The sequence below is a fragment of the Crinia signifera genome, chromosome 4 (assembly GCF_055691185.1).
Source record: "Crinia signifera chromosome 4, ASM5569118v1, whole genome shotgun sequence".
NCBI lineage: Eukaryota > Metazoa > Chordata > Amphibia > Anura > Myobatrachidae > Crinia > Crinia signifera.
Window position 1 is genome coordinate 338,036,257 of NC_139220.1, and position 27,436 is coordinate 338,063,692.

At 50.0% G+C, this 27,436-nt stretch overlaps 1 protein-coding gene across 3 annotated transcripts in view; it reads right to left on the bottom strand.

The window, feature by feature from the left end:
- Window positions 1-27,436, bottom strand: part of NLGN2 (neuroligin 2) — a 157,159-nt gene that overhangs the window by 110,740 nt on the left and 18,983 nt on the right. For all 3 annotated transcript variants that reach the window (XM_083185862.1, XM_083185860.1, XM_083185861.1), the window contains exon 2: window positions 2,334-3,284. In XM_083185862.1, the coding sequence (XP_083041988.1) occupies window positions 2,334-2,751 (418 nt within the window). In that variant the 5' untranslated portion in view covers window positions 2,752-3,284. The remainder of the gene's footprint in view (window positions 1-2,333; window positions 3,285-27,436) is intronic.

A 27,436-nucleotide genomic window follows, 5' to 3' on the forward strand; every position in this document is an offset into this window, starting at 1 on the left:
TGCACTATCAGTATTATCACTATACACAGCAGCGTGTGCACTATCAGTATTATCACTATACACAGCAGCGTGTGCACTATGAGTATTATCACTATACACAGCAGCGTGTTCACTATCAGTATTATCACTATACACAGCAGCGTGTGCACTATCAGTATTATCACTATACACAGCAGCGTGTTCACTATCAGTATTATCACTATACAAAGCACTGTGTTCACAATCAGTATTATCACTATACACAGCAGTGTGTTCATTATCACTATACACACCAGTGTGTTCACAGTCAGTATTATCACTATACACAGCAGTGTGTTCACAATCAGAATTATCACTATACACAGAAGTGTGTGCACTATGAGTATTATCACTATACACAGCAGTGTGTGCACTATGAGTATTATCACTATACACAGCAGTGTGTGTGCACTATGAGTATTATCACTATACACAGCAGCGTGTGCACTATGAGTATTATCACTATACACAGCAGCATGTGCACTATCAGTATTATCACTATACACAGCAGCGTGTTCACTATCAGTATTATCACTATACACAGCACCGTGTTCACTATCAGTATTATCACTATACACAGCATCGCGTGCACTATCAGTATTATCACTATACACAGCAGTGTGTGCACTATGAGTATTATCACTATACACAGCAGTGTGTGCACTATGAGTATTATCACTATACACAGCAGAGTGTGCACTATGAGTATTATCACTATACACAGCAGCGTGTGCACTATGAGTATTATCACTATATACAGCAGCGTGTGCACTATCAGTATTATCACTATACACAGCAGCGTGTTCACTATCAGTATTATCACTATACACAGCATCGTGTGCACTATCAGTATTATCACTATACACAGCAGTGTGTTCACTATCAGTATTATCACTATACACAGCAGTGTTATCACTATAACATATGTGCACTATTAGGGGACAATTTACAAGATGGAATGGGTACGAATGCACACATTCATACCCATTTAATGTAAAATACATGCGATCCCATTCATACAGGGATTGACTGTATACTGCCGACCTTAGTCATTGACCCTTTAGTGTGCAGACTGTCAGTGTTATCACCCTACACAGTTGTGTGTTCACTATCAGTGTTACCACTAGAACAAAGCACTGAGGTTTGTGCAATTTAGTTTTGTGCTGTGCAGACTATGTTTAGACCATGCACATGCTATAGGGCCGTATAATCATCGCTGTTGTGACCGATGGTGCATATTAGTGTATGCCATGATGTAATAGTGCTGCAACCACTACCTGTAAATCAGACCATCAGTGTTATTTCCATACACAGCTGTGTGCTCACTATTAGTGTGCATACCCTCAGTGTTATCACATAAACAGCTGTTCACTATTAGTGAGCAGACCCTTGGTGTTATCACCATACACAGTTTTGTGTTCTCTATCAGTGTCCTTACCTTCTTTGTTATCACAGTTGTGTGTCCAGACCCTTAGTGTTATCACCATACACAGTTTTATGTTCACTATCAGTGTGCAGACCCTCAGTGTTATCACAAGACACAGTTGTGTGATCACTATCAGTGTTATCTCCATACAAGGTTGTGTGTTCACTATCAGTGTTATCACCATGCACAGTTGTGTGTTCACTATCATTGTGCAGACCCTGAGTGTTATCACCACACAGTTGTGTGTTCACTATCAGTGTTATCACCATACACAGTTGTGTGTTCACTATCAATGTCCTTACCCTCTTTGTTATCACATTTCTGTGTTCACTATCACTGTGCAGACCCTCAATGTTATCACCATACACAGTTGTGTGTTCACTATCAGTGTACAGACCCTCAGTGTTATCACCATACACATTTGTGTGTTCACTATCAGTGTTATCACTATACACAGTTTGGTGATCACTATCAGTGTGCAGACCCTCAATGTTATCACCATACACAGTTGTGTGTTCACTATCCGTGTTATCACCATACACAGTTGTGTGTTCACTATCAGTGTACAGACCCTCAGTGTTATCACCATACACAGTTGTGTGTTCACTATAAGTGTTATCACCATACACAGTTGTGTGTTCACTATCAGTGTACAGACCCTCAGTGTTATCACCATACACAGTTGTGTGTTCACTATCAGTGTTATCACCATAGACAGTTGTGTGATCACTATCAGTGTTATCACTATACACAGTTGTGTGTTCACTATCAGTGTACAGACCCTCAGTGTTATAACCATACACAGTTGTGTGTTCACTATCAGTGTTATCACCATAGACAGTTGTGTGATCACTATCAGTGTGCACATCACTGTTACACACAGTCTCACCATCTTCCAAGGGGACGTAGACGTTGAGGTACAGACAGTCTTCGCTCTGGTTTTGTACATATCCTGCTACCACATCCATGTTCTCTGTGAACCACAGAGGGAGCATAATCCCAGGTAACATTCCATGTAGGTTTTGTGGACAAACAGGAGCAAACATGGTGGCATTCTTTGTCTCTGTCCAAGATGCCGGTGCCTCTGGCGGCTGAAACCTGCGTTCCCCTATAGGGGGGGTTGCATAGGGAACACCCAAATACTGTACAACGGGGCCCAGGATCTCGTTGTTTAGATCTTTCTTAACTCCACGCAGTTTCCCATAGTTGGTGCTCACCACCGGATATTTCTCGTCGTCCTTCTGCCCAGCTGCGGGGCAGGCGGCCAGGAGCCAGAGCATGAATGGGGCTCGGAGATCTGGCGCCATGGGGAGGGTGAAGGTAGGTGGCAGAGGGCTCCTGGAAATTCCCGGGGCCCAGAGCGGAGATGACAGAATACCAAAATTAAACAAGTGGGAGTCTGCAGACGCCGGGAATACGGTGGTGGTGGTGGTATTTCAAAAAAAGAATTCCCGGATGAAATTAAAAACTACAAAAAGTAAAAGACTTGGCAAAGGGGAATAAAAAAAGCAAAAGAAAAAACTAAAAAAAATCTAATAGATTGCGTCATCGGTGTAAGTTTTTCCCACCCTCCTCAGACCGGCAGCGCAGAGTTTTCGGGGGTCGACGTTAAGAGGCACCCGGTGTACATATCTGGGGTGTGCAGAGGGTCTCAAATCGTAGCAAGTGGGGGAAAAAAAAGGATTCAGGCCTCAAAAGCAGCGGGCATGGAAGAAGTAGGGACCAGGCCCAGAGGCAGCTGCATGACGGGCGTAGTCTCCGCTCTGTTGCGTTCCATCTCTCGCCCGGATGCGGGGCGGACAGCTATCACCGTGACACCTTGAGACGGACATTGGAGAACCTGGGAGGAAGAGAGGAGAAGAAGGAGCTCAGGGGACTGGTGATTAAACCTACACAGAAAGCAAGTGAGTGAGACTGGCGACAATGTGCGCCCTGCTACCTCGCTGCCCCCAGCATCCCGCCCCCTCCATTCCCATTCACTCCGCTCCCGCCATCCTAATGAACAGGATCATTTATTTAATTAAACTGTTCCTTCTGTTTATAGTATGGAATCCAACAATTATAGCCACAAACTTATAATTAGAGAATGTGGGGGAGATTGAGGGGGATAGAGAGAGAGAGGGAATGGGAGAGAACGGGGAACCGAGAGTGCTAGGAGAGGGGCGGCAGTGCCAGCTAGAGAGAGACAGGGGATGGGTGCTGTCTCCTGACGGGTATGCCAGAGAGGGTGAAGCAGTATATAACTGAGAGAATACAGCGACTTATTTACAATTAGGATTGGAACGGGATTTACACCTGCACACGGATATTCCCATGGGAACAGGCTCAGATCCAAACTACTTGTTATTTGTCATCGCGGGATAATCCGGCTCTGCTTTATTTCACCACTGTCCTTTACCCCTTGCCCTCCAAATCTAACTGTGCCCTCACATTATAACGCTGATACCACTGACCCGTGCAATAGGCTCCGTGGTGAATTATTTATTGCACTGGAAGTAGGGCCTGATTCATGTTTGTTACCATGCAAATATGCAACATCATGCAGCACTGCAGGGGGGCAGATGTAACATGTGCAGAGAGACCTGGGTAACACCATGCTGTACTGCAGGGGGCAGATGTAACATGTGCAGAGAGACCTGGGTAACACCATGGGTGTGACCGCTCGTCTATATAGTGCAGATCGGCACTATATAGTCAAGATTGGATGCAAATCGGATGTGCCTTAAGATCCTATCCACGATCTGATCAGATTGGCTGGTTTCACACACTCCGGCTTCTGCCGGACGGCGAAAACCCGTACGGCCAGGGAGCCGTGCCGCACTCAGCAGATTACAATGGTGGGGATGGCCACAGCCCGGCAGCCGTCCCTTCCAGTGATGGGATCCGGCTGCAGCCGTGCGGCCGGGCCGTGGCCGTCCCGTGTGAATGGACACAATAGTGTCCATTCACAACTAATGTGTGCGGCACGGCTCCCTGGCCGTGCGGGATTTCACCGTCCGGTAGCAGCCGGAGTGTGTGAAACCAGCCAATCTGATCAGATCGTGGATAGGATCTTAAGGCACATCTGACCGTGTGTACACACCTTAAAACGTGGTTTAGGTGTCTTTTTCATAATAAAAAACAATAAAAAACCATTATGTTTGTGTTACAGTGAAAAAGTTGACACATGTCGACTTCTGTAGATTGAGTGTGCTGCTGTTTAAAGTATATGAAAACACTTACTGAATGGGTGTAGATGGTTATAAAATAACTACCTTGACATATATAACCAGGTCTTAGAATGAATCTTACCTAAAATGAAACCAACCTTTACATGTAGAGAAGTATAGAAAGATAAGCTTCCAATGTGTTTGAGTGCTGTGTGTGGCTTGCAGGTAGTGAAATCATGGTTTTCACTTAATAGCCTGCAGCATTGCTTATTACATTCAGGTGTATGTGTTTGACTAGTAATCAGCATTAATTAGCAAACCCAGGCGCACGCTGGCATGCGGTATCTGTAGTGCTGTGTACACACGGGGGAGATATATTGCTCAGTTTCTACTTTACATCAGCGACCAGAGATGGTCGCTGATGAAAAAGAAACTGCCTGGGGGAGCCGCAGAGGTAATCAGCTGGTCACAGGAGCATGTTCCTGCGACCAGCGATCACCACAGGGGCAAAAACGGGAGCGCGCACCCGGCGATATATCGCCGGTGCACACTCCCATTGCGGGCAATATGGTCGCTCAGCGACCATATTTCCCGCGATTTTGCACAAAATCGCCCCTGTGTGTACGCACCTTAGGGGTGATCCGGAGCTGTCTTTGGCGTCCGCCTGTTTTTGGGCCAAAATGAACGGTGCGTTCGCCGATCGAGGCGGTTGTGGTACCGTGCATTTTGTGTGCACACCCCCGTGTACGCCCAGTTTTCCTCATTATTCCGGCCGCTCCCATAAAAACGCCCCCATGCCGCCCACAATGACCGTACTCTTGCGGACAGGTTTTTCCGCACGGAGAGACCCGTCCGTGATCGGTGTGGGGTCGCCGCACATGCGCATAGCGAAAGCTACGCATGCGCAGATGGAAAAAACCCGATCCGCCCGTATACGGTCCCACCGTACCGAGCAGAATAACCCCCAAAGTCACTTGTGTTTTTACATGTCTGAATCTGGCACTTACACCTAATGCCCGGTACACACCAGGGCGACCCGCTTACGATGCACATTCAGGTGGGTCCCGATCCGAACCGATCGTGACCCGCACCCGGGTGTTTGGTCGTTTTACCTGCTGCAGGTAGGATCTGAATAACGACTGACAGATCCGCGGGGCCGCACATCCAAATGGGATCGGATCAGAACAGGCAAAAAAGGGCCCAATCTACCTACAATCTACATCCAATCAGTCGGGATTGGATCTAGATTGATGGGATTGGGCCCTTGTCGTTCTGGTGTGTACCCCGTACAAGTGTAAATTATCCCAGGATAGTAAATGTGGGTGCTAAGGCCCCCATACACTATGCGATTTGGGCCCGATTTCACCCAATTCTGGAGGATGCGGCCGAGAAATGGAGTGAAATTGCCCAAATTGCATAGTGTATGATATCCGCGCGCATCGGATCAGTGGATGGTTCCGTGATCAGATCCGGAGGTCGGACGATCTGCACATGAGATAAATCTTTTGGGCAGCTGTCGTTGTAGCAGGGAGTAAGGTCTGCGGAAGGGGGGCCCTTGGGCGGCGAGAGGGGACCGGAGAGCAGGGTCTGGAGGAGCTGCAGGCGAGGTAGCAGCAGGAGAGCAGGGTCTATGGTAGCGGCAGGCGGGGAGCGGGGACAGGAGATTAGGGTCCGGGGTAGCGGCAGGTGGGGAGCGGGGACAGGAGATTAGGGTCCGTGGTAGCAGCAAGTGGGGAGCGGGGACCGGAGATTAGGGTCCGTGGAAGCGGCAGGTGGGGAGCGGGGACCGGAGAGCAGGGTCCGGAGGAGCTGCAGCCGAGGTAGCAGCAAGAGAGCAGGGTCTATGGTAGCGGCAGGCGGGGACAGGAGAGCAGGGTCAGGGGTAGCGGCAGGCAGGGAGCGGGGACAGGAGAGCAGGGTCCATGGTAGCGGCAGGTGGGGAGCGGGGACAGGAGAGCAGGGTCGGGGGTAGCGGCAGGTGGGGAGCGGGGACAGGAGAGCAGGGTCCGGGGTAGCGGCAGGCGGGGAGCGGGGACAGGAGAGCAGGGTCCGGGGTAGCGGTAGGCGAGGACAGGAGAGCAGGGTCCGGGGTAAAGGCAGGCAGGGAGCGGGGACAGGAGAGTAGGGTCCAGGGTAGAGACAAGCGGGGAGTGGGGACAGGAGAGCAGGGTCTGTGGTAGAGACAGGCGGGGAGCAGGGACAGGAGAGTAGGGTCTGGGGTAGCAGCAGGCGGGGAGAGGAGAGCAGGCTCCGGTGTAGAGGCAGGCAGGGAGCGAGGACAGGAGAGCAGGGTCTGGGGTAAAGGCAGGCAGGGAGCGAGGACAGGAGAGCAGGGTCTGGGGTAAAGGCAGGCAGGGAGCGGGGACAGGAGAGCAGGGTATGTGGTAGAGGCAGGCAGGAATAGGGGACAGGAGAGCAGGGTCTGGAGTAGAGGCAGGCAGGGTGCGAGGACAGGAGAGCAGGGTCTGGGGTAAAGGCAGGCAGGGAGCGGGGACAGGAGAGCAGGGTCTGTGGTAGAGGCAGGCAGGGAGCGGGGACAGGAAAGCAGGGTCTGTGGTAGAGGCAGGCAGAGAGCGGGGACAGGAGAGCAGGGTCTGGAGTAGAGGCAGGCAGGGTGCGAGGACAGGAGAGCAGGGTCTGGGGTAAAGGCAGGCAGGGAGCGGGGACAGGAGAGCAGGGTCCGGGGTAGAGGCAGGCAGGGAGCGGGGCGCTCCCTGCCTGCCTCTACCACAGACCCTGCTCTCCTGTCCCCGCACCCTGCCTGCCTCTATACCATGGACCCTGCTTTCCTTTCCCCACTCTTTGCCTGCCTCTATACCACGGACCCTGCTCCCCGCTGCCTCTATACCACGGATCCTGTCCCCGCTCCCTGCCTGCCTCTACTCCAGACCCTGCTCTCCTGTCCCCGATCCCTGCCTGCCTCTATACCACAGACCCTGCTCTCCTGTCCCCGCACCCTGCCTGCCTCTACTCCAGACCCTGCTCTCCTGTCCCCGATTCCTGCCTGCCTCTACCTCGGACCCCGCTCTCCTGTCCCCACTCTCTGCCTGCCTCTACCACATACCCTGCTCTCCTGTCCCCGCACCCTGCCTGCCTCTACCATGGACCCTGCCTGCCTCTATACCACGGACCCTGCTCTCCTGTCCCCGCACCCTGCCTGCCTCTATACAACAGACCCTGCTCTCCTGTCCCCGCACCCTGCCTGCCTCTACCATGGACCCTGCTCTCCTGTCCCCGCTCCTTGCCTGCCCCAAACTATAATCTCCCTGAAAGAAGAAAAAGCGAGGAACACTGCGCTAAGTACAATCAAATGACAATAAAGAAATGTAATTGTATAACAATAAAAAATGATAATAATTACCAATACTGTGCCAATGGTAGAATAAGAGTAACACTTTTAATGAAAGTTTAAAAAAAATGAATAACAAAAAAAATTAATTAAAAATGATATTAATAAAAAAATGTGGTTAAAAAGTCCAGTTCATACGGTACCGTATTGTTTGTGACCATAGGTGTATGGGTCCGTTCCTATTTAATGTCTTCCATAGGAGGTGAATGGTTAGGTCCAATGTGTCCAGATGGCAGGTACTTTGTGGAGAGGCAATCTCCTGGTGTATCACCTTATGTCCTGAGTAGGGCAAGTATAGGCCTCTAGATGAAAGGCTTCGCGTTTCGCCAGTTCCCTTGATAAAGCCAGGGAACTGGCGAAACGCGTTGGTGGACTACCAGGAATACCCCTGTCCAGTTCTTAAACTCCCTATTGACCACTATTTTGGATCCGGACCAGTCTTCCACACTTTTTTCACCCCCTTCCCGCACACCAGGGAACTCCATCGGCACCTGGGGCAAAAACTACCTGAAGCCTTTCATCTAGAGGCCTATACTTGCCCTACTCAGGACATAAGGTGATACACCAGGAGATTGCCTCTCCACAAAGTACCTGCCATCTGGACACATTGGACCTAACCATTCACCTCCTATGGAAGACATTAAATAGGAACGGACCCATACACCTATGGTCACAAACAATACGGTACCGTATGAACTGGACTTTTTAACCACATTTTTTTATTAATATCATTTTTAATTAATTTTTTTTGTTATTCATTTTTTTAAAACTTTCATTAAAAGTGTTACTCTTATTCTACCATTGGCACAGTATTGGTAATTATTATCATTTTTTATTGTTATACAATTACATTTCTTTATTGTCCTTTGATTGTACTTAGCGCAGTGTTCCTCGCTTTTTCTTCTTTCCAGCTGGGGACTTACTATCCCCTTTTTCTTACACTGCAGCTTGGCAGAGCAACCCATATCCCCTGCGCCCCCCACACCGGTGGATAACCTGTTATCCACTTTCCTTTCCTATAATCTCCCTGAAACTACTTTTCAAAAGTAGGCAAGTATGGGATGTGAGGAAAAGTAAGGTGGTTATAGGCAATACACATAAGGAAGGAGATTGTCAGTAGTTGGAGAGTGTGTTAGGATCTAGTAGGATTTTAAGAAGACAAGGGCATACTTGAAGGCAGAGGGGACAGTGCCAGATAAGAGGCTGAGCTAGATGGGAACATGGGAAAAGGAGCAATGGGGGCATAAGGTCAAGGGAGGAGGTGAAAGGGGAAGCACCAATTAGGGCCATGACTTTCTCCAGATTCCGGGCAAAGTGAAGTTAAAGTCAGCAGACTGATTGAGGAACAGGCTGGATAGGAGGGCTGGGTGCTGAGGGTCGGGGTGCGTGTCATTTCCTGATGTCTGGATACGTGGGAAAGGGCAGGGGTTGGAGGACTGGAAGACAGGGTCCTGAAATCTGACTATTCAGAGAGGGAAAGGGCAGCACTGATGGATGAGGGAATATATGTGAGATGAGCATGGTGTCCTCCACTGTCGCTTGTGAATATATTCGCAGATCTCATTGAGGTGTGGATGTGCGAGGGTGAGCAGTGAGCGCTGGAGACATTGCATAGGGAAATGGCTTGTCCACTGTCCAGGGCAGGTGAGAGATTCTGGGGGAGGATAAGTATATGGTGTCACTAGCCTCCAGGTTACACTTAGTGATGTCTACTCTCCTCCTTGTGTCCATTATAGGAGAAACCTTCATTTGCTGTCTCCTTCCAGAATGCTGCCAGAGGATCGGGTCTATTTACCTTCGCAGTTCCCACTGTGCACCAAACTCTGCCCGTCTTCCAAACCTCCACCATTTTGCCAGTGGTCCTAGCTCATATTAGTATGCAAATAAGTCCACAGCTGTGATTTTCTAGGTCATGGAAATGCTAATTATTGCAAATGAAGCTACTGCCAAGGAAAGAAGGTAGACGCCCACCAGGGTCATCACAAAGTCCTGGGCAATTGTGACTCACATCCCAGGGTTGTCCCATGTCTACACAGAGGGCTGCGGCAGAAGCAGTGCTGGTACCATGGTTTTCTGTGGGCAGATTCATGCCTCCCGTATGGCTATAACTGCGATTGCTAAAGATCTAACCCAACATGCGACTTATTGAGCAGAGAAGCAAAAGGAAAATCAACTGATTTCTAGAAGATCACCGATATTCCTTGGCTCCCTCTCAGCTGCAGCAATCCCCAGAGTTCCTGCACCTCAACCTGTAGGGTTCCTAATCATTCAAAATAGGATGGAGATCCAAAAGCATGTAGAGGATTTATAATCAGTCTGTTATTAATGTTGACATTAAATGGTTGGATGCTCTCTATTAAGTGTTATTGTGCATAACCCATCAGCCATAATGACATCACATGTCTGAGTCACCAGACTAAAAATATGTCAGGCTATCTAGACAGCAGGTGCATGTTGTTTACCTGGCTCTATAAGAAGGTGCACAAACATGTAACTGTGCTATTGTAGTGTCACAGTGATGTACAGCTGTACAGAACTTGGCTCAGGAGAGATTGATACCTTACTTCAGGTATGTCCAAACTGTGGCCCTCCAGCTGATGTGAAACTACACATCCCATCATGCCTTGCCATAGTTTTAGCACTCCCTAATAGCAAAACAATGGACGGGAACCCTGCCAGTCTCTGCTTCAGTGTGACAGGCAAGGTTGGGGGGGGGGGGACCCTGGGGGGGAAGCTCCGGTTGAAGGGGATGCATGTGTGTCTCATGCTCGCGCATCCCCTTCCGGCAGCTGGCAGGGGCTGGTGAATCCTCCGCCATCCCTTGCCTGAATGAGCCCGGCTCCATCTTTATAGCCTCTTATTCATTTCTGAGCTGTTTGATCAGATTAAAGGCACCACCATATCCTTGTCCGAGGCGGTGCTTAGTGCCAGGCAGCAGGCATTTAATACTGGAGATAGGCAATATGATGCCCTTTGGCTTGAGCACGGCACCGGCAGTATTTACCAAAATCTTCCATGGCTTTCTGTATCAATTTGTAGTAATTTATTTAGATGAGATCTTAATCCTTTTCTAACTCTCTTTGAACATTCAGAACATTTGGAACAAGTTCTTTCTCCTTTCTGATAGAATCAATTGTATTACAGAATTCAGAAATGTCTGCTTGAAGCATTGGGTCTGTCCGATCGCTTCTTGCCATGTTATTTAGAATCCTCTGTGGCCAAAGTTGCGGTCCTGTCTGGCTTCTGGAATAATGCGCTTCAATGGTCATCCTCGATGTTTTCACCAGCAGAAACACTATAGGATTGTAAACGAGGAACATCTGGCCATCAAGCTTGCCTTCACAGATCCTAACCATCTGTACCTTCTAGCAGCCCGATGGTGGTGCAGATGGATCCACTGTTCTCTTTGCTTCAGTCTGGTCCTCACATGAAGGATGATGTTGATCCCATTGTATTTACTCCACTACAAGCTCCACTTCATGCCCATCGACCAGTGTAACAGCGGCTGCGGCTGTACTATCACGTTCCCAAAATGACAGAACTAGGGAAGAGGCACCCAACGCTCCCACAGCACATACAGGAGTGCCCCAGGCACATTGAGAAGTTTGTTACAAATGCTAGAGAAGTGCTGTGGCGCCATCTTGGCCACATGCAAGACAGAAGCAGATGCAGTGGGAACCAAGCACAGGGGTTTAAGCTAAAGAGTGTCACAGGCTGCAGAATAATGGCAGTGAGGAGCACACATACAGGAATTCTGTAATGATGTAGAGAAGCAACAACAGAATCTGGTTACAGTTTAAATCCAGACGAAGTAGAGAGCCAGGGTTACCATAGCCTTAAGTGTGGAGCAACATCCATATATCATGGGAAAATGTCAGTTAGAGACATGTGGACTACTTACATTTTTAACATGGGCGTCTATGGAGCTGCGAACAGCCAATCAGACCCGCAGCCTGCTGCTGATTGGCTGGGGGAGGACCCAGTGTATGATGTCACCAGAAAATCCCTCAGTTTGGAGGAGGAGCCACAAGAGTAAACAGACTTGCTGATCCTTAGTTCATATGGTGTCAGGACTGTCCGATTTTTATTTTGTAACTCCCTGGATGTCTGCATGGGCCCAATACCCACTGCCCACTGCCCAGGGGCACCGGGGATATCCACGGGCTTCAGCCTGGTCTGAGGGTTTCTTGGAGGGGGGACCCCTTTATTGGGGGGTCCCCACTCCCCAAGGGTGCCAGCCCGGGCTGATCAGTCACAGTTTAATGTTGTGGCTGGGCGTGGTATTAGCCTGCTGGCTGTTTGGACTCGCTGCTGGTTTACAAAACCCTACTCAGTTTGTCCCCCATATTTTGGGAACCAGGACCGGCCCATGAGACTGGTGCTGGTTATAATACAGTTGGACCCCAGCTTTTTTTCCCCCTGTATGTCTGCAACCAGGACTGGCTCAATGTGCCCGGGGCTGGTTATAGCTGGGCGGGGGGGATCCGTGACATTAAATACGGCCGCCAAATATAAACAGCTATGCAATTGGAAAATAGGAATCAAGAGTATACGGCAGCCATATACTCCCATTGTATTTTTGCCGGTCATATCCATTCGTACCGAGGATCAGCCGGTGTATATACCTGCCACTAGCTATGTGCATCTCCGGTGTATATAGCCTGGTGCAATGCACCTGACACAAAGGGCCTGATTCAATAACACTCGGAATGGGCTGACTATGGCCCTGTTCTGATGTTGGGGGGTCTCCGCATGTGTAGCCTTCTGCAACAAACAGCTTATGGCGAGTTATAGAGAGTGGTAATTATGCTAATTAGTCCATTAATAAGTGCCTCCATATTCACCACTGGTAGAGACCAGTAGTACCGATAGGGTCTGGCATCTTCCTTTATCGATGCCACCACTCACAGCTGGACAATAAGTGATGTTCTTACCATTGAGGAGAAGCAGGCAAGTTACAGGTGAGCAGAAGGTCTGACAATATATAAAGAGATAATTCTTAGGGATGAGGCGAACATTCTCTAACACCTCTTCATTAGCTCAAGACTATAACCAGCACAACTGCAAAACCACCGCCTGAACAGGAGACATGGAGCGGGCATCACAATTTGTCTGGGGACCCAAGGAGGCTTTCAATAGCCACCATGTTCCAAGTCACTTAATGGTAAGAGCTACAACTTTTCACTATTTATGACATTCAAGCTCTTTGGGAATGAAATCTGATAAGTGCAGAAGATGTTCTATAGAAATCTGGAAGAGGAGGCAGGTTGTACGGCTGAAGAGAAGAGGAACGGATGGACATAAAACAGTAATGTTGGAAGGAACCTTTCAAAGACATAATTATTAGAAATGGTCAGAGGAACCTAGGGAAAGCCCTCTCCTGAATGATTGGTCAGGGGAACCTGGGAAAGCCCTCTCATGAATGGTTAGTCAGGGGAACCTGGGAAAGCCCTCTCATGAATGGTTAGTCAGGGGAACCTTGGAAAGCCCTCTCATGAATGGTTGGTCAGGGGAACCTGGGAAAGCCCTCTCCTGAATGATTGGTCAGGGGAACCTGGGAAAGCCCTCTCATGAATGATTGGTCAGGGGAACCTGGGAAAGCCCTCTCATGAATGGTTGGTCAGGGGAACCTGGGAAAGCCCTCTCATGAATGATTGGTCAGGGGAACCTAGGGAAAGCCCTCTCCTGAATGATTGGTCAGGGGAACCTGGGAAAGCCATCTCATGAATGGTTGGTCAGGGGAACCTGGGAAAGCCCTCTCATAAATGGTTAGTCAGGGGAACCTGGGAAAGCCCTCTCATGAATGGTTAGTCAGGGGAACCTTGGAAAGCCCTCTCATGAATGGTTGGTCAGGGGAACCTGGGAAAGCCCTCTCCTGAATGATTGGTCAGGGGAACCTGGGAAAGCCCTCTCATGAATGATTGGTCAGGGGAACCTGGGAAAGCCCTCTCATGAATGGTTGGTCAGGGGAACCTGGGAAAGCCCTCTCATGAATGATTGGTCAGGGGAACCTAGGGAAAGCCCTCTCCTGAATGATTGGTCAGGGGAACCTGGGAAAGCCATCTCATGAATGGTTGGTCAGGGGAACCTGGGAAAGCCCTCTCATGAATGGTTAGTCAGGGGAACCTGGGAAAGCCCTCTCATGAATGGTTGGTCAGGGGAACCTGGGAAAGTCGTCTCATTAGCGGGTGGTCAGAGAAACCTTGGAAAGCTTCCTCAATAATTGGTGGTCAGAGGAACCTGGGAAAACTGCCTCAATAGATGGTGGTCAGAGGAATCTGGGAAAGCTGTCTCATTAGTGGGTGGTCAGAGGAATCTGGGAAAGCATTAGTGGAAAGTCAGAGGAACCTGGGAAAGCCATATTATTAGTGAGTGGTGAAAGAGGTCTAGGATAGCCGTATGATAAATAACGTGAGAGTGAGATGGTGTACCTGTATGTGGATGTGGAGACAGGTAGTAGAGAAGAGTACTTAGAAGGCTGGAGAGAAGAGGAGTATTGGAGATAAGGTACTCTACATGAGAGTACCAAGACCTTACATAGCACATTAAGGACACTAACAACCCATTGTTTTGCAATTGCTAAATGTGTGTGTCAGCTAACCAGCCACTCTCTTATAGAATAGAAACCACAGACTTAGAGATATATAATGGAAGCAGCAGGGTCCTCCAGCAGCACCGAGCTCCCTGACTTCCAGAGGTGTCAGATTACAGCAGGGTTTTTCTGCAGGCTAAACTGGGTAGTTCCTGGCAAAGAGGAAGAAGGAGATACTCAGGATGAGGGCCACGGCCTGGGCCTGAGGGTTTCTTTAAAACATTATGCTCCTCCAAGCATTTCTTCAATGGTTATCATTCCGGTAACCATTCCAGTAACCATTGAAGAAATGCTTGGAGGATCATAATTTTTTTTATTTGTTTAGAAGCAGTCAGCGATGGTCCCCAAACCTGAGCATGTTCCATATGCAGTACTGTTTCCGGGACGAGGGTGATAGGTGGTGCACCGTAGATGTATTTGGGGGCAGATCAGGCAGGCAGAACGCCGAATGTCATCCAGTTCCACTATAGGGTTTCATGCAACAGAACACCCTGTCTGACATTAAGGGTGACATTTAATAACGTCTGCTGATCCGCTCTGCCAGTCCCTCCATTGGTTGCCTGTATCTTACCGTATTCAATATAAAACACTTCTACTTGCATATAAAGCTATTAACCATACTGCACCAGCATATATCTCTGCACTTATCACATAATATCTCCCATCTTGACCACTCCGCTCTGCACAAGATCTGCGTCTCTCTTCTGCACGGATCACTAGCTCCCATTCACTATTACAGGACTTTTATCGGGCTGCTCCCATCCTATGGAATGCCCTTCCACGCACATTAAGACTCTCCACCAGTCTCCAAACTTTCAAGCGTTCCCTGAAAACTCACCTCTTCAGGCAAGCCTATCATATTTAAGTTCTACATGCATAACCCTCCGAGGCACTTATGTATTATATAGCTTCCCTTCTGGACTTGTAACTGCTATGCTATTACTGGTGCCTGTCCTTATGTTTCCCCCCTATATCCCTATAGATTGTAAGCTTGCAGCAGGGCCCTCCTACCTCCAAGTCTGTCTGTTGTTACCCAGTTTGTCTTATCACTGTCTACTATTGTAAAGCGCAACGGAATCTGCTGCGCTATATAAGAAACTGTAAATAAATAAAAATAAATAAATAAATAAGAGGAGAGCTTTAGTAACTTTTCAAAATTGCCCATTATTGCACTTTTTAAAATCGCATTTTTTGCTGCGAATTCGCATATTTAATGAGCTGCGTATTCCGGTAAAAAAGTGCGAATAAGTGCAATAATGTGCGACTTTTAGGTATGAAAATGTGCGAATTTGAGGAAATCTGTGAATTTATTTTTTTTTTTTTAAAAACAGCGTGAGGTCCCCCCTCCTGAGTACAACCAGCGCCGGGCTCATTGAGCCGGACCTGGTTCCAAAAATACGGGGGACAAAAAGCATAGTGGTCCCCCGTATTTCTGAAACCAGCCCCGGACTCCTGGACCGGTCCTGATTCAAAAAATACGGGAGACAAAAAATCTGGGGGTCCCCCGTATTTTGAAACCAGCACCGGGCTCCAACAGCCCGCGGTGTCATGCCACAGCCGGGGGACACTTTTTACATAAGGTCCCCCAGTAAAACCATGAGCACCGTGGCTGGTCAGCCTTGGACGGGGTACCTGGAGGAGTGGGGACCCCCCCCTATTAAAAGGGTTCCCCCAGGCTTCACCCATCCAGGGCTGAAGCCCGGGGCTGTCACCGGCTTTGCCCGCCAGCCTAATAGGGTTAAAACAGTCATACATAACATTGCTTTATACAGGTGAACCATCTGCAGCCTACATTGGGAAAGAGCGAGTGCAGTGATTTTATCCTGGCCAGCCTCGGACCCGTCACTCAGGTGGGGATTGTACTGTGATAAGTGTCGTATGGGCAGTACCGTAGGACATGCTTCCAGGGAATGTTATACAATGGGTGTATGGGGAGGGGGATTTGTACATACACCATCTGCAGCCTACATTGGGAAAGAGCGAGTGCAGTGATATTATCCTGGCCAGTCTCTGACCCGTCACTCAGGTGGGGATTGTACTGTGATAAGTGTCGTATGGGCAGTACCGTAGACATGCTTCCAGGGAATGTTATACAATGGGTGTATGGGGAGGGGGATTTGTACATTTACCATCTGCAGATTGGGAAAGAGTGAGTGCAGTGATTTTATCCTGGCCAGTCTCTAACCCATCACTCAGGTGTGGATTGTACTGTGATAAGTGTCCTATGGGCAGTACCGTAGGACATGCTTCCAGGGATTGTTATACAATGGGTGTATGGGGAGGGGGATTTGTACATATACCATCTGCAGATTGGGAAAGAGCGAGTGCAGTGATTTTATCCTGGCCAGTCTCGGACCCGTCACTCAGGTGGGGATTGTACTGTGATAAGTGTCGTATGGGCAGTACTGTAGGACATGCTTCCAGGGAATGTTATACAATGGGTGTATGGGGAGGGGGATTTGTACATATACCATCTGCAGATTGGGAAAGACCGAGTGCAGTGATTTTATCCTGGCCAGCCTCGGACCCGTCACTCAGGTGGGGATTGTACTGTGATAAGTGTCCTATGGGCAGTACCGTAGGACATGCTTCCAGGGAATGTTACACAATGGGTGTATGGGGAGGGGGATTTGTACATTTACCATCTGCAGCCTACATTGGGAAAGAGCGAGTGCAGTGACTTTATCCTGGCCAGCCTCGGACCCGTCACTCAGGTGGGGATTGTACTGTGATAAGTGTCGTATGGGCAGTACCGTAGGACATGCTTCCAGGGAATGTTACACAATGGGTGTATGGGGGAGGGGGATTTGTACATATACCATCTGCAGATTGGGAAAGAGCGAGTGCAGTGATTTTATCCTGGCCAGCCTCGGACCCGTCACTCAGGTGGGGATTGTACTGTGATAAGTGTCCTATGGGCAGTACCGTAGGACATGCTTCCAGGGAATGTTATACAATGGGTGTATGGGGAGGGGGATTTGTACATTTACCATCTGCAGCCTACATTGGGAAAGAGCGAGTGCAGTGATTTTATCCTGGCCAGCCTCGGACCCGTCACTCAGGTGGGGATTGTACTGTGATAAGTGTCCTATGGGCAGTACCGTAGGACATGCTTCCAGGGAATGTTATACAATGGGTGTATGGGGAGGGGGATTTGTACATATACCATCTGCAGATTGGGAAAGAGCGAGTGCAGTGATTTTATCCTGGCCAGTCTCGGACCCGTCACTCAGGTGGGGATTGTACTGTGATAAGTGTCCTATGGGCAGTACCGTAGGACATGCTTCCAGGGAATGTTATACAATGGGTGTATGGGGAGGGGGATTTGTACATTTACCATCTGCAGGTTACATTGGGAAAGAGCGAGTGCAGTGATTTTATCCTGGCCAGCCTCGGACCCGTCACTCAGGTGGGGATTGTACTGTGATAAGTGTCCTATGGGCAGTACCGTAGGACATGCTTCCAGGGAATGTAATACAATGGGTGTATGGGGAGGGGGATTTGTACATATACCATCTGCAGGTTACATTGGGAAAGAGTGAGTGCAGTGATTTTATCCTGGCCAGTCTCTGACCCGTCACTCAGGTGGGGATTGTACTGTGATAAGTGTCGTATGGGCAGTACTGTAGGACATGCTTCCAGGGAATGTTATACAATGGGTGTATGGGGAGGGGGATTTGTACATATACCATCTGCAGATTGGGAAAGAGCGAGTGCAGTGATTTTATCCTGGCCAGTCTCGGACCCGTCACTCAGGTGGGGATTGTACTGTGATAAGTGTCCTATGGGCAGTACCGTAGGACATGCTTCCAGGGAATGTTATACAATGGGTGTATGGGGAGGGGGATTTGTACATATACCATCTGCAGATTGGGAAAGAGCGAGTGCAGTGATTTTATCCTGGCCAGCCTCGGACCCGTCACTCAGGTGGGGATTGTACTGTGATAAGTGTCCTATGGGCAGTACTGTAGGACCCGGCACTCAGGTGGGGATTGTACTGCGATAAGTGTCCTATGGGCAGTACTGTAGGACCCGGCACTCAGGTGGGGATTGTCCTGTGATAAGTGTCCTATGGGCAGTACCGTAGGACCCGGCACTCAGGTGGGGATTGTACTGTGATAAGTGTCCTATGGGCAGTACTGTAGGACCCGGCACTCAGGTGGGGATTGTACTGTGATAAGTGTCCTATGGGCAGTACCGTAGGACATGCTTCCAGGGAATGTGACAAAGGGTTCAATGTGAATTGTGTGAAAATGAGAGGAACACATATCTCAGGGGGTATGGGGAAATTGGGTCCACCACTGAAGGTTGACACCTGAAGTAGGTGGACATGACTAAGGTCAACATGGTTGGGAGGTCGACATAAGCATTAGGTTGACAAAAGATCGACATGAGTTTTTCACTTTTATTTGTCCCGAATGTTGACATAGTCAATATGTATACCATCAGTGTACCGCGTCCCTTTGCCCCGTTCTCTGCGCTCACCACGCTTTGGGCCTGATGCCTCGCTGCGCCCAGTATGTATACCGTCAGTGTACCGCGTCCCTTTGCCCCGTTCTCTGCGCTCACCATGCTTTGGGCCTGATGCCTCGCTGCGCCCAGTATGGATACCGTCAGTGTACCGCGTCCCTTTGCACCGTTCTCTGCACTCACCATGCTTTGGGCCTGATGCCTCGCTGCGCCCAGCACACTATTCTATTCTCCCTCCACGCTGTAGTGGATGATAGGACATGTTATTCCACCTGTCGGCATATGTCGGCTCAAATAAAACGTCAAAACCTCATGTCGACCTTTTGACTTTCCACCTAATGCTTGTGTCTACTGTCCAACACTGTCAACCTTAGCTATGTCAACCTATTTCAGGTGTCGACCTAAGCCCTGTCGGTCTTCAGGGGTCGAACCAATGCATCTTGACCTAAATAGGGGCGGCCAAGAGACTGTATCCCATCTACGGTGCCCATTGTTGCCAACAGTATGAATGTGGGTACTGCACCAGGAGGTGGCAGAGGTGGCAAAGGGGGGTATCAGTGGGTGCTGGAATGGGACTGGCACAGATTTGGAGGAGGGGCCAAATCTTGAAGGGGGAATTACAATCCTAGAGGAGGGTGGCATTTTGGAGGCAGAGGGGGCAGAGAAACTGCCTAAAGGGGTTGGACATGTGTCCCGTAATACAATTTGCCCCTAAACCACTGCATGCAGAACCCCTGGATGAGTTGGAGGAGGGCACGAGTAGGATGGGGGGACCCTAGCAGCGAGTAGGACCCTAGCGGTGAGTAGGACCCTAGCAGTGAGTAGGACCCTAGCAGTGAGTAGGACCCTAGCAGTGAGTAGGACTCTAGCGGTGAGTAGGACCCTAGCAGTGAGTAGGACTCTAGCGGTGAGTAGGACCCTAGCGGTGAGTAGGACTCTAGCGGTGAGTAGGACCCTAGCGGTGAGTAGGACTCTATCGGTGAGTAGGACCCTAGCGGTGAGTAGGACCCTAGCAGCGAGTAGGACCCTGGCAGCGAGTAGGACCCTAGGGGTGAGTAGGACCCTAGCGGTGAGTAGGACCCTAGCGGCGAGTAGGAGCCTAGCAGTGAGTAGGACCCTAGCGGTGAGTAGGACCCTAGCGGTGAGTAGGACTCTAGCGGTGAATAGGCCCCAAGCAGTGAGTAGGACTCTAGCAGTGAGTAGGACCCTAGCAGTGAGTAGGACCCTAGCGATGAGTAGGACCCAAGAGGTGAGTAGGCCCCTAGCGGTGAGTAGGATCCTAGCAGTGAGTAGGACCCAAGAGGTGAGTAGGCCCCTAGCGGTGAGTAGGACCCAAGAGGTCCCGGCACTCAGGTGGGGATTGTACTGTGATAAGTGTCCTATGGGCAGTACTGTAGGACCCGGCACTCAGGTGGGGATTGTACTGTGATAAGTGTCCTATGGGCAGTACCGTAGGACATGCTTCCAGGGAATGTGACAAAGGGTTCAATGTGAATTGTGTGAAAATGAGAGGAACACATATCTCAGGGGGTATGGGGAAATTGGGTCCACCACTGAAGGTTGACACCTGAAGTAGGTGGACATGACTAAGGTCAACATGGTTGGGAGGTCGACATAAGCATTAGGTTGACAAAAGATCGACATGAGTTTTTCACTTTTATTTGTCCCGAATGTTGACATAGTCAATATGTTTACCATCAGTGTACCGCGTCCCTTTGCCCCGTTCTCTGCGCTCACCACGCTTTGGGCCTGATGCCTCGCTGCGCCCAGTATGTATACCGTCAGTGTACCGCGTCCCTTTGCCCCGTTCTCTGCGCTCACCATGCTTTGGGCCTGATGCCTCGCTGCGCCCAGTATGGATACCGTCAGTGTACCGCGTCCCTTTGCACCGTTCTCTGCACTCACCATGCTTTGGGCCTGATGCCTCGCTGCGCCCAGCACACTATTCTATTCTCCCTCCACGCTGTAGTGGATGATAGGACATGTTATTCCACCTGTCGGCATATGTCGGCTCAAATAAAACGTCAAAACCTCATGTCGACCTTTTGACTTTCCACCTAATGCTTGTGTCTACTGTCCAACACTGTCAACCTTAGCTATGTCAACCTATTTCAGGTGTCGACCTAAGCCCTGTCGGTCTTCAGGGGTCGAACCAATGCATCTTGACCTAAATAGGGGCGGCCAAGAGACTGTATCCCATCTCCGGTGCCCATTGTTGCCAACAGTATGAATGTGGGTACTGCACCAGGAGGTGGCAGAGGTGGCAAAGGGGGGTATCAGTGGGTGCTGGAATGGGACTGGCACAGATTTGGAGGAGGGGCCAAATCTTGAAGGGGGAATTACAATCCTAGAGGAGGGTGGCATTTTGGAGGCAGAGGGGGCAGAGAAACTGCCTAAAGGGGTTGGACATGTGTCCCGTAATACAATTTGCCCCTAAACCACTGCATGCAGAACCCCTGGATGATTTGGAGGAGGGCACGAGTAGGATGGGGGGACCCTAGCAGCGAGTAGGACCCTAGCGGTGAGTAGGACCCTAGCGGTGAGTAGGACCCTAGCAGTGAGTAGGACCCTAGCAGTGAGTAGGACCCTAGCAGTGAGTAGGACTCTAGCGGTGAGTAGGACCCTAGCAGTGAGTAGGACTCTAGCGGTGAGTAGGACCCTAGCGGTGAGTAGGACTCTAGCGGTGAGTAGGACCCTAGCGGTGAGTAGGACTCTATCGGTGAGTAGGACCCTAGCGGTGAGTAGGACCCTAGCAGCGAGTAGGACCCTGGCAGCGAGTAGGACCCTAGGGGTGAGTAGGACCCTAGCGGTGAGTAGGACCCTAGCGGCGAGTAGGAGCCTAGCAGTGAGTAGGACCCTAGCGGTGAGTAGGACCCTAGCGGTGAGTAGGACTCTAGCGGTGAATAGGCCCCAAGCAGTGAGTAGGACTCTAGCAGTGAGTAGGACCCTAGCAGTGAGTAGGACCCTAGCGATGAGTAGGACCCAAGAGGTGAGTAGGCCCCTAGCGGTGAGTAGGATCCTAGCAGTGAGTAGGACCCAAGAGGTGAGTAGGCCCCTAGCGGTGAGTAGGACCCAAGAGGTGAGTAGGCCCCTAGCGGTGAGTAGGACCCTAGCAGTGAGTAGGCCCCTAGCGGTGAGTAGGACCCAAGAGGTGAGTAGGACCAAAGCGGTGAGTAGGACCCTAGCAGTGAGTAGGACCCTAGCAGTGAGTAGGACCCTAGCGGTGAGTAGGACCCAAGCGGTGAGTAGGACCCAAGTGGTAAGTCAAGTAAGTAGGGTTTATAAGGGATATAGGGTCTCTTTCTCCATTTATTCATGTTCCTTAAGATGGCTATACACCAGAACATCTTCAGGCTGAATGCTCAATTTCGATGTGTCGGGCAATGTATTGTGTGTGTTTTGAGTGCTCATCATGAGGTGTTTCGGTACCATGTGCTGGCCCGCAGGTTTCGACGACTATGCTGAAAGTTGCAGATCTTACGATAGATCTTATGTGAAATTACAAACTTTAGATCTGTTGTGTGTCTGGAAAACTGCTGGGGACATCGTTAGACGCCTTGGATCTGATGCTGGTTGTCCTGATGAATGGCCAGCGTAAGACTTTGACCAAATATTTCTCATATGGATTTAGATTACGGGGGAAATTTACTAAGAAAAATTTGTTAAAAAAAAATACGTATTAGTATGCCAAAAATATGAATATTCGTATTCGTATTGATGGGACATTCGTATTTGTATTTACAAATACGTATGATTACACCATCGATACAATACGACAGAAATCAACATTCAAAAGAATGGTGGTTCCTGATTTACTAAGCGGCCATATTGAAAATACGGCCGCTAATTAGCGTAAAACGCCCTTGAATGGCCAGGCAAATACGGCAGGAAAATACACTTTATTTTCCTGTCGTATTTGGCAGAAGCCGGCACGGATCAGTCAGAGCCATCAGATCAGTCAGATCCGTGCCGGCTTCAGTGTGTAAAAAATAGAAAAATAAATAAATAAATTAAAAAAAACAGCATGGGGTCCCCCCCACAGCCGTAACCAGCACCAGGCTGAAAGAGCCGGGGCTGGTAATTTTAAAAACCTGAGGCTGGTTCTGAAAATATGGGGGACCCCAACTCATTTTTAACCAGCCCTGGACCTGGAGTCTGGGACTGGTTTCTAAAAATCGGGGAACCCCTATTTGGTTGGTTTCCTTATTTTTTATTACCAGCCAGGCTCTTTCAGCCTGGTGCTGGTTACGGCTGTGGGGGGGAGTGACCCCACACCGTTTTTTTTACTTTTTTTAATTTATTTAACAATTTTTTTTACACTCTGCAGCCTGCATGGATCGGACTGATCCGTGCAGACTGCCTGTACGAATTCGTATTAGCGGCCGTATATATGTCCGCTAATACGAATCATTACACCATCGGAGGGTTACAATGCAGTCGTATTTGACTGCTTTGTACATTCCCCTCCGGAATACGACTTTGCATACGACTGAAACAGCCATATACAGTCGTAGGCATTCGTATTAAGAATATGAAATGTTGTATTCATATTCTTAGTAAATTTCCCCCTACATATGTCTTTGATTCTCTTTGATTGGATGTATTTGGGGGCGCTGTTGGTATATTATCTATTCATATATTATGTTCGGGTTACTTGTACCTATATTTTCTGCAACCTTCTAATAAAAGAAAAAGTCAAGGAATGGTGGTGTGTTTTCTACCTCACAATCTATGTTACTATGTCTGTCATACAGCAAAGTCAGGGCTGCATGTGACAGAGGCAGTGACATGATGTGAGGAGGGGAATGGAGGCAGCAGGAAGCCACAGACTGAGAGTTATATAGTGGGAGGAGCAGGGTCCCCAGCAGCACAGAGTATATCAGGAGATGAGTGATGTGTCAGTGAGGACAGGGCTGCATGTGACAGGGGCAGTGACATGATGTGAGGAGGGGAATGGAGGCAGCAGGAAGTCACAGACTGAGAGTTATATAGAGGGAGGAGCAGGGTCCCCAGCAGCACAGAGTATATCAGGAGATGAGTGATGTGTCAGTGAGGACAGGGCTGCATGTGACAGGGGCAGTGACATGATGTGAGGAGGGGAATGGAGGCAGCAGGAGGCCACAGACTGAGAGTTATATAGTGGGAGGAGCAGGGTCCCCAGCAGCACAGAGTATATCAGGAGATGGGTGATGTGTCAGTGAGGACAGGGCTGCATGTGACAGGGGCAGTGTCATGATGTGAGGAGGGGAATGGAGGCAGCAGGAAGCCACAGACTGAGAGTTATATAGTGGGAGGAGCAGGTTCCCCAGCAGCACAGAGTATATCAGGAGATGAGTGATGTGTCAGTGAGGACAGGGCTGCATGTGACAGGGGCAGTGTCATGATGTGAGGAGGGGAATGGAGGCAGCAGGAAGTCACAGGCTGAGAGTTATATAGTGGGAGGAGCATGGTCCTCAGCAGCACAGAGTATATCAGGAGATGAGTGATGTGTCAGTGAGGACAGGGCTGCATGTGACAGGGGCAGTGACATGATATGAGGAGGGGAATGGAGGCAGCAGGAAGTCACAGACTGAGAGTTATATAGTGGGAGGAGCAGGGTCCCCAGCAGCACAGAGTATATCAGGAGATGAGGGATGTGTCAGTGAGGACAGGGCTGCATATGACAGGGGCAGTGACATGATGTGAGGAGGGGAATGGGGGCAGCAGGAAGCCACAGACTAAGAGTTATATATTGGGAGGAGCAGGGTCCCCAGCAGCACAGAGTATATCAGGAGATGAGTGATGTGTCAGTGAGGACAGGGCTGCATGTGACAGGGGCAGTGACATGATGTGAGGAGGGGAATGGAGGCAGCAGGAAGCCACAGACTGAGAGTTATATAGTGGGAGGAGCAAGGTCCACAGCAGCACAGAGGGATGTGTCAGTGAGGACAGGGCTGCATGTGACAGGGGCAGTGACATGCTGTGAGGAATGGGGGCAGCAGGAAGCCACAGACTGAGAGTTATATATTGGGAGGAGCAGGGTCCCCAGCAGCACAGAGTATATCAGGGGATGAGGGATGTGTCAGTGAGGACAGGGCTGCATGTGACAGGGGCAGTGACATGCTGTGAGGAATGGGGGCAGCAGGAAGCCACAGACTGAGAGTTATATAGTGGGAGGAGCAGGGTCCCCAGCAGCACAGAGTATATCAGGAGATGAGGGATGTGTCAGTGAGGACAGGGCTGCATGTGACAGGGGCAGTGATATGATGTGAGGAGGGGAATGGAGGCAGCAGGAAGCCACAGACTGAGAGTTATATAGTGGGAGGAGCAGGGTCCCCAGCAGCACAGAGTATATCAGGAGATGAGTGATGTGTCAGTGAGGACAGGGCTGCATGTGACAGGGGCAGTGACATGATGTGAGGAGGGGAATGGAGGCAGCAGGAAGCCACAGACTGAGAGTTATATAGTGGGGGGAGCAGGGTCCCCAGCAGCACAGAGTATATCAGGAGATGAGTGATGTGAAAGTGAGGACAGGGCTGCATGTGACAGGGGCAGTGACATGATGTGAGGAGGGGAATGGGGGCAGCGGGAGACCACAGGCTGAGAGTTATATAGAGGGAGGAGCAGGGTCCCCAGCAGCACAGAGTATATCAGGAGATGAGTGATGTGTCAGTGAGGACAGGGCTGCATGTGACAGGGGCAGTGACATGCTGTGAGGAGGGGAATGGAGGCAGCAGGAAGCCACAGACTGAGAGTTATATAGTGGGAGGAGCAGTGTCCCCAGCAGCACAGAGTATATCAGGAGATGGGGGATGTGTCAGTGAGGACAGGGCTGCATGTGACAGGGGCAGTGACATGCTGTGAGGAGGGGAATGGGGGCAGCAGGAAGCCACAGACTGAGAGTTATATAGTGGGAGGAGCAGGGTCCCCAGCAGCACAGAGTATATCAGGAGATGAGTGATGTATTAGTGAGGACAGGGCTGCATGTGACAGGGGCAGTGACATGATGTGAGGAGGAGAATGGAGGCAGCAGAAAGCCACAGACTGAGAGTTATATAGTGGGAGGAGCAGGGTCCCCAGCAGCACAGAGTATATCAGGAGATGAGTGATGTGTCAGTGAGGACAGGGCTGCATGTGACAGGGGCAGTGACATGATGTGAGGAGGGGAATGGAGGCAGCAGGAAGCCACAGACTGACAGTTATATAGTGGGAGGAGTAGGGTCCCCAGCAGCACAGAGTATATCAGGGGATGAGTGATGTGTCAGTGAGGACAGGGCTGCATGTGACAGGGGCAGTGACATGATGTGAGGAGGGGAATGGAGGCAGCAGGAAGCCACAGACTGAGAGTTATATAGTGGGAGGAGCAGGGTCCCCAGCAGCACAGAGTATATCAGGAGATGAGGGATGTGTCAGTGAGGACAGGGCTGCATGTGACAGGGGCAGTAACATGATGTGAGGAGGGGAATGGGGGCAGCAGGATGCCACAGACCGAGAGTTATATAGTGGGGGGGAGCAGGGTCCCCAGCAGCACAGAGTATATCAGGAGATGAGTGATGTGAAAGTGAGGACAGGGCTGCATGGGACAGGGGCAGTGACATGATGTGAGGAGGGGAATGGGGGCAGCGGGAGACCACAGGCTGAGAGTTATATAGAGGGAGGAGCAGGGTCCCCAGCAGCACAGAGTATATCAGGAGATGAGTGATGTGTCAGTGAGGACAGGGCTGCATGTGACAGGGGCAGTGACATGCTGTGAGGAGGGGAATGGGGGCAGCAGGAAACCACAGACTGAGAGTTATATAGTGGGAGGAGCAGGGTCCCCAGCAGCACAGAGTATATCAGGAGATGAGTGATGTGTCAGTGAGGACAGGGCTGCATGTGACAGGGGCAGTGACATGCTGTGAGGAGGGGAATGGGGGCAGCAGGAAGCCACAGACTGAGAGTTATATAGTGGGAGGAGCAGGGTCCCCAGCAGCACAGAGTATATCAGGAGATGAGTGATGTATTAGTGAGGACAGGGCTGCATGTGACAGGGGCAGTGACATGATGTGAGGAGGAGAATGGAGGCAGCAGAAAGCCACAGACTGAGAGTTATATAGTGGGAGGAGCAGGGTCCCCAGCAGCACAGAGTATATCAGGAGATGAGTGATGTGTCAGTGAGGACAGGGCTGCATGTGACAGGGGCAGTGACATGATGTGAGGAGGGGAATGGGGGCAGCAGGAAGCCACAGACCGAGAGTTATATAGTGGGGGGGAGCAGGGTCCCCAGCAGCACAGAGTATATCAGGAGATGAGTGATGTGAAAGTGAGGACAGGGCTGCATGGGACAGGGGCAGTGACATGATGTGAGGAGGGGAATGGGGGCAGCGGGAGACCACAGGCTGAGAGTTATATAGAGGGAGGAGCAGGGTCCCCAGCAGCACAGAGTATATCAGGAGATGAGTGATGTGTCAGTG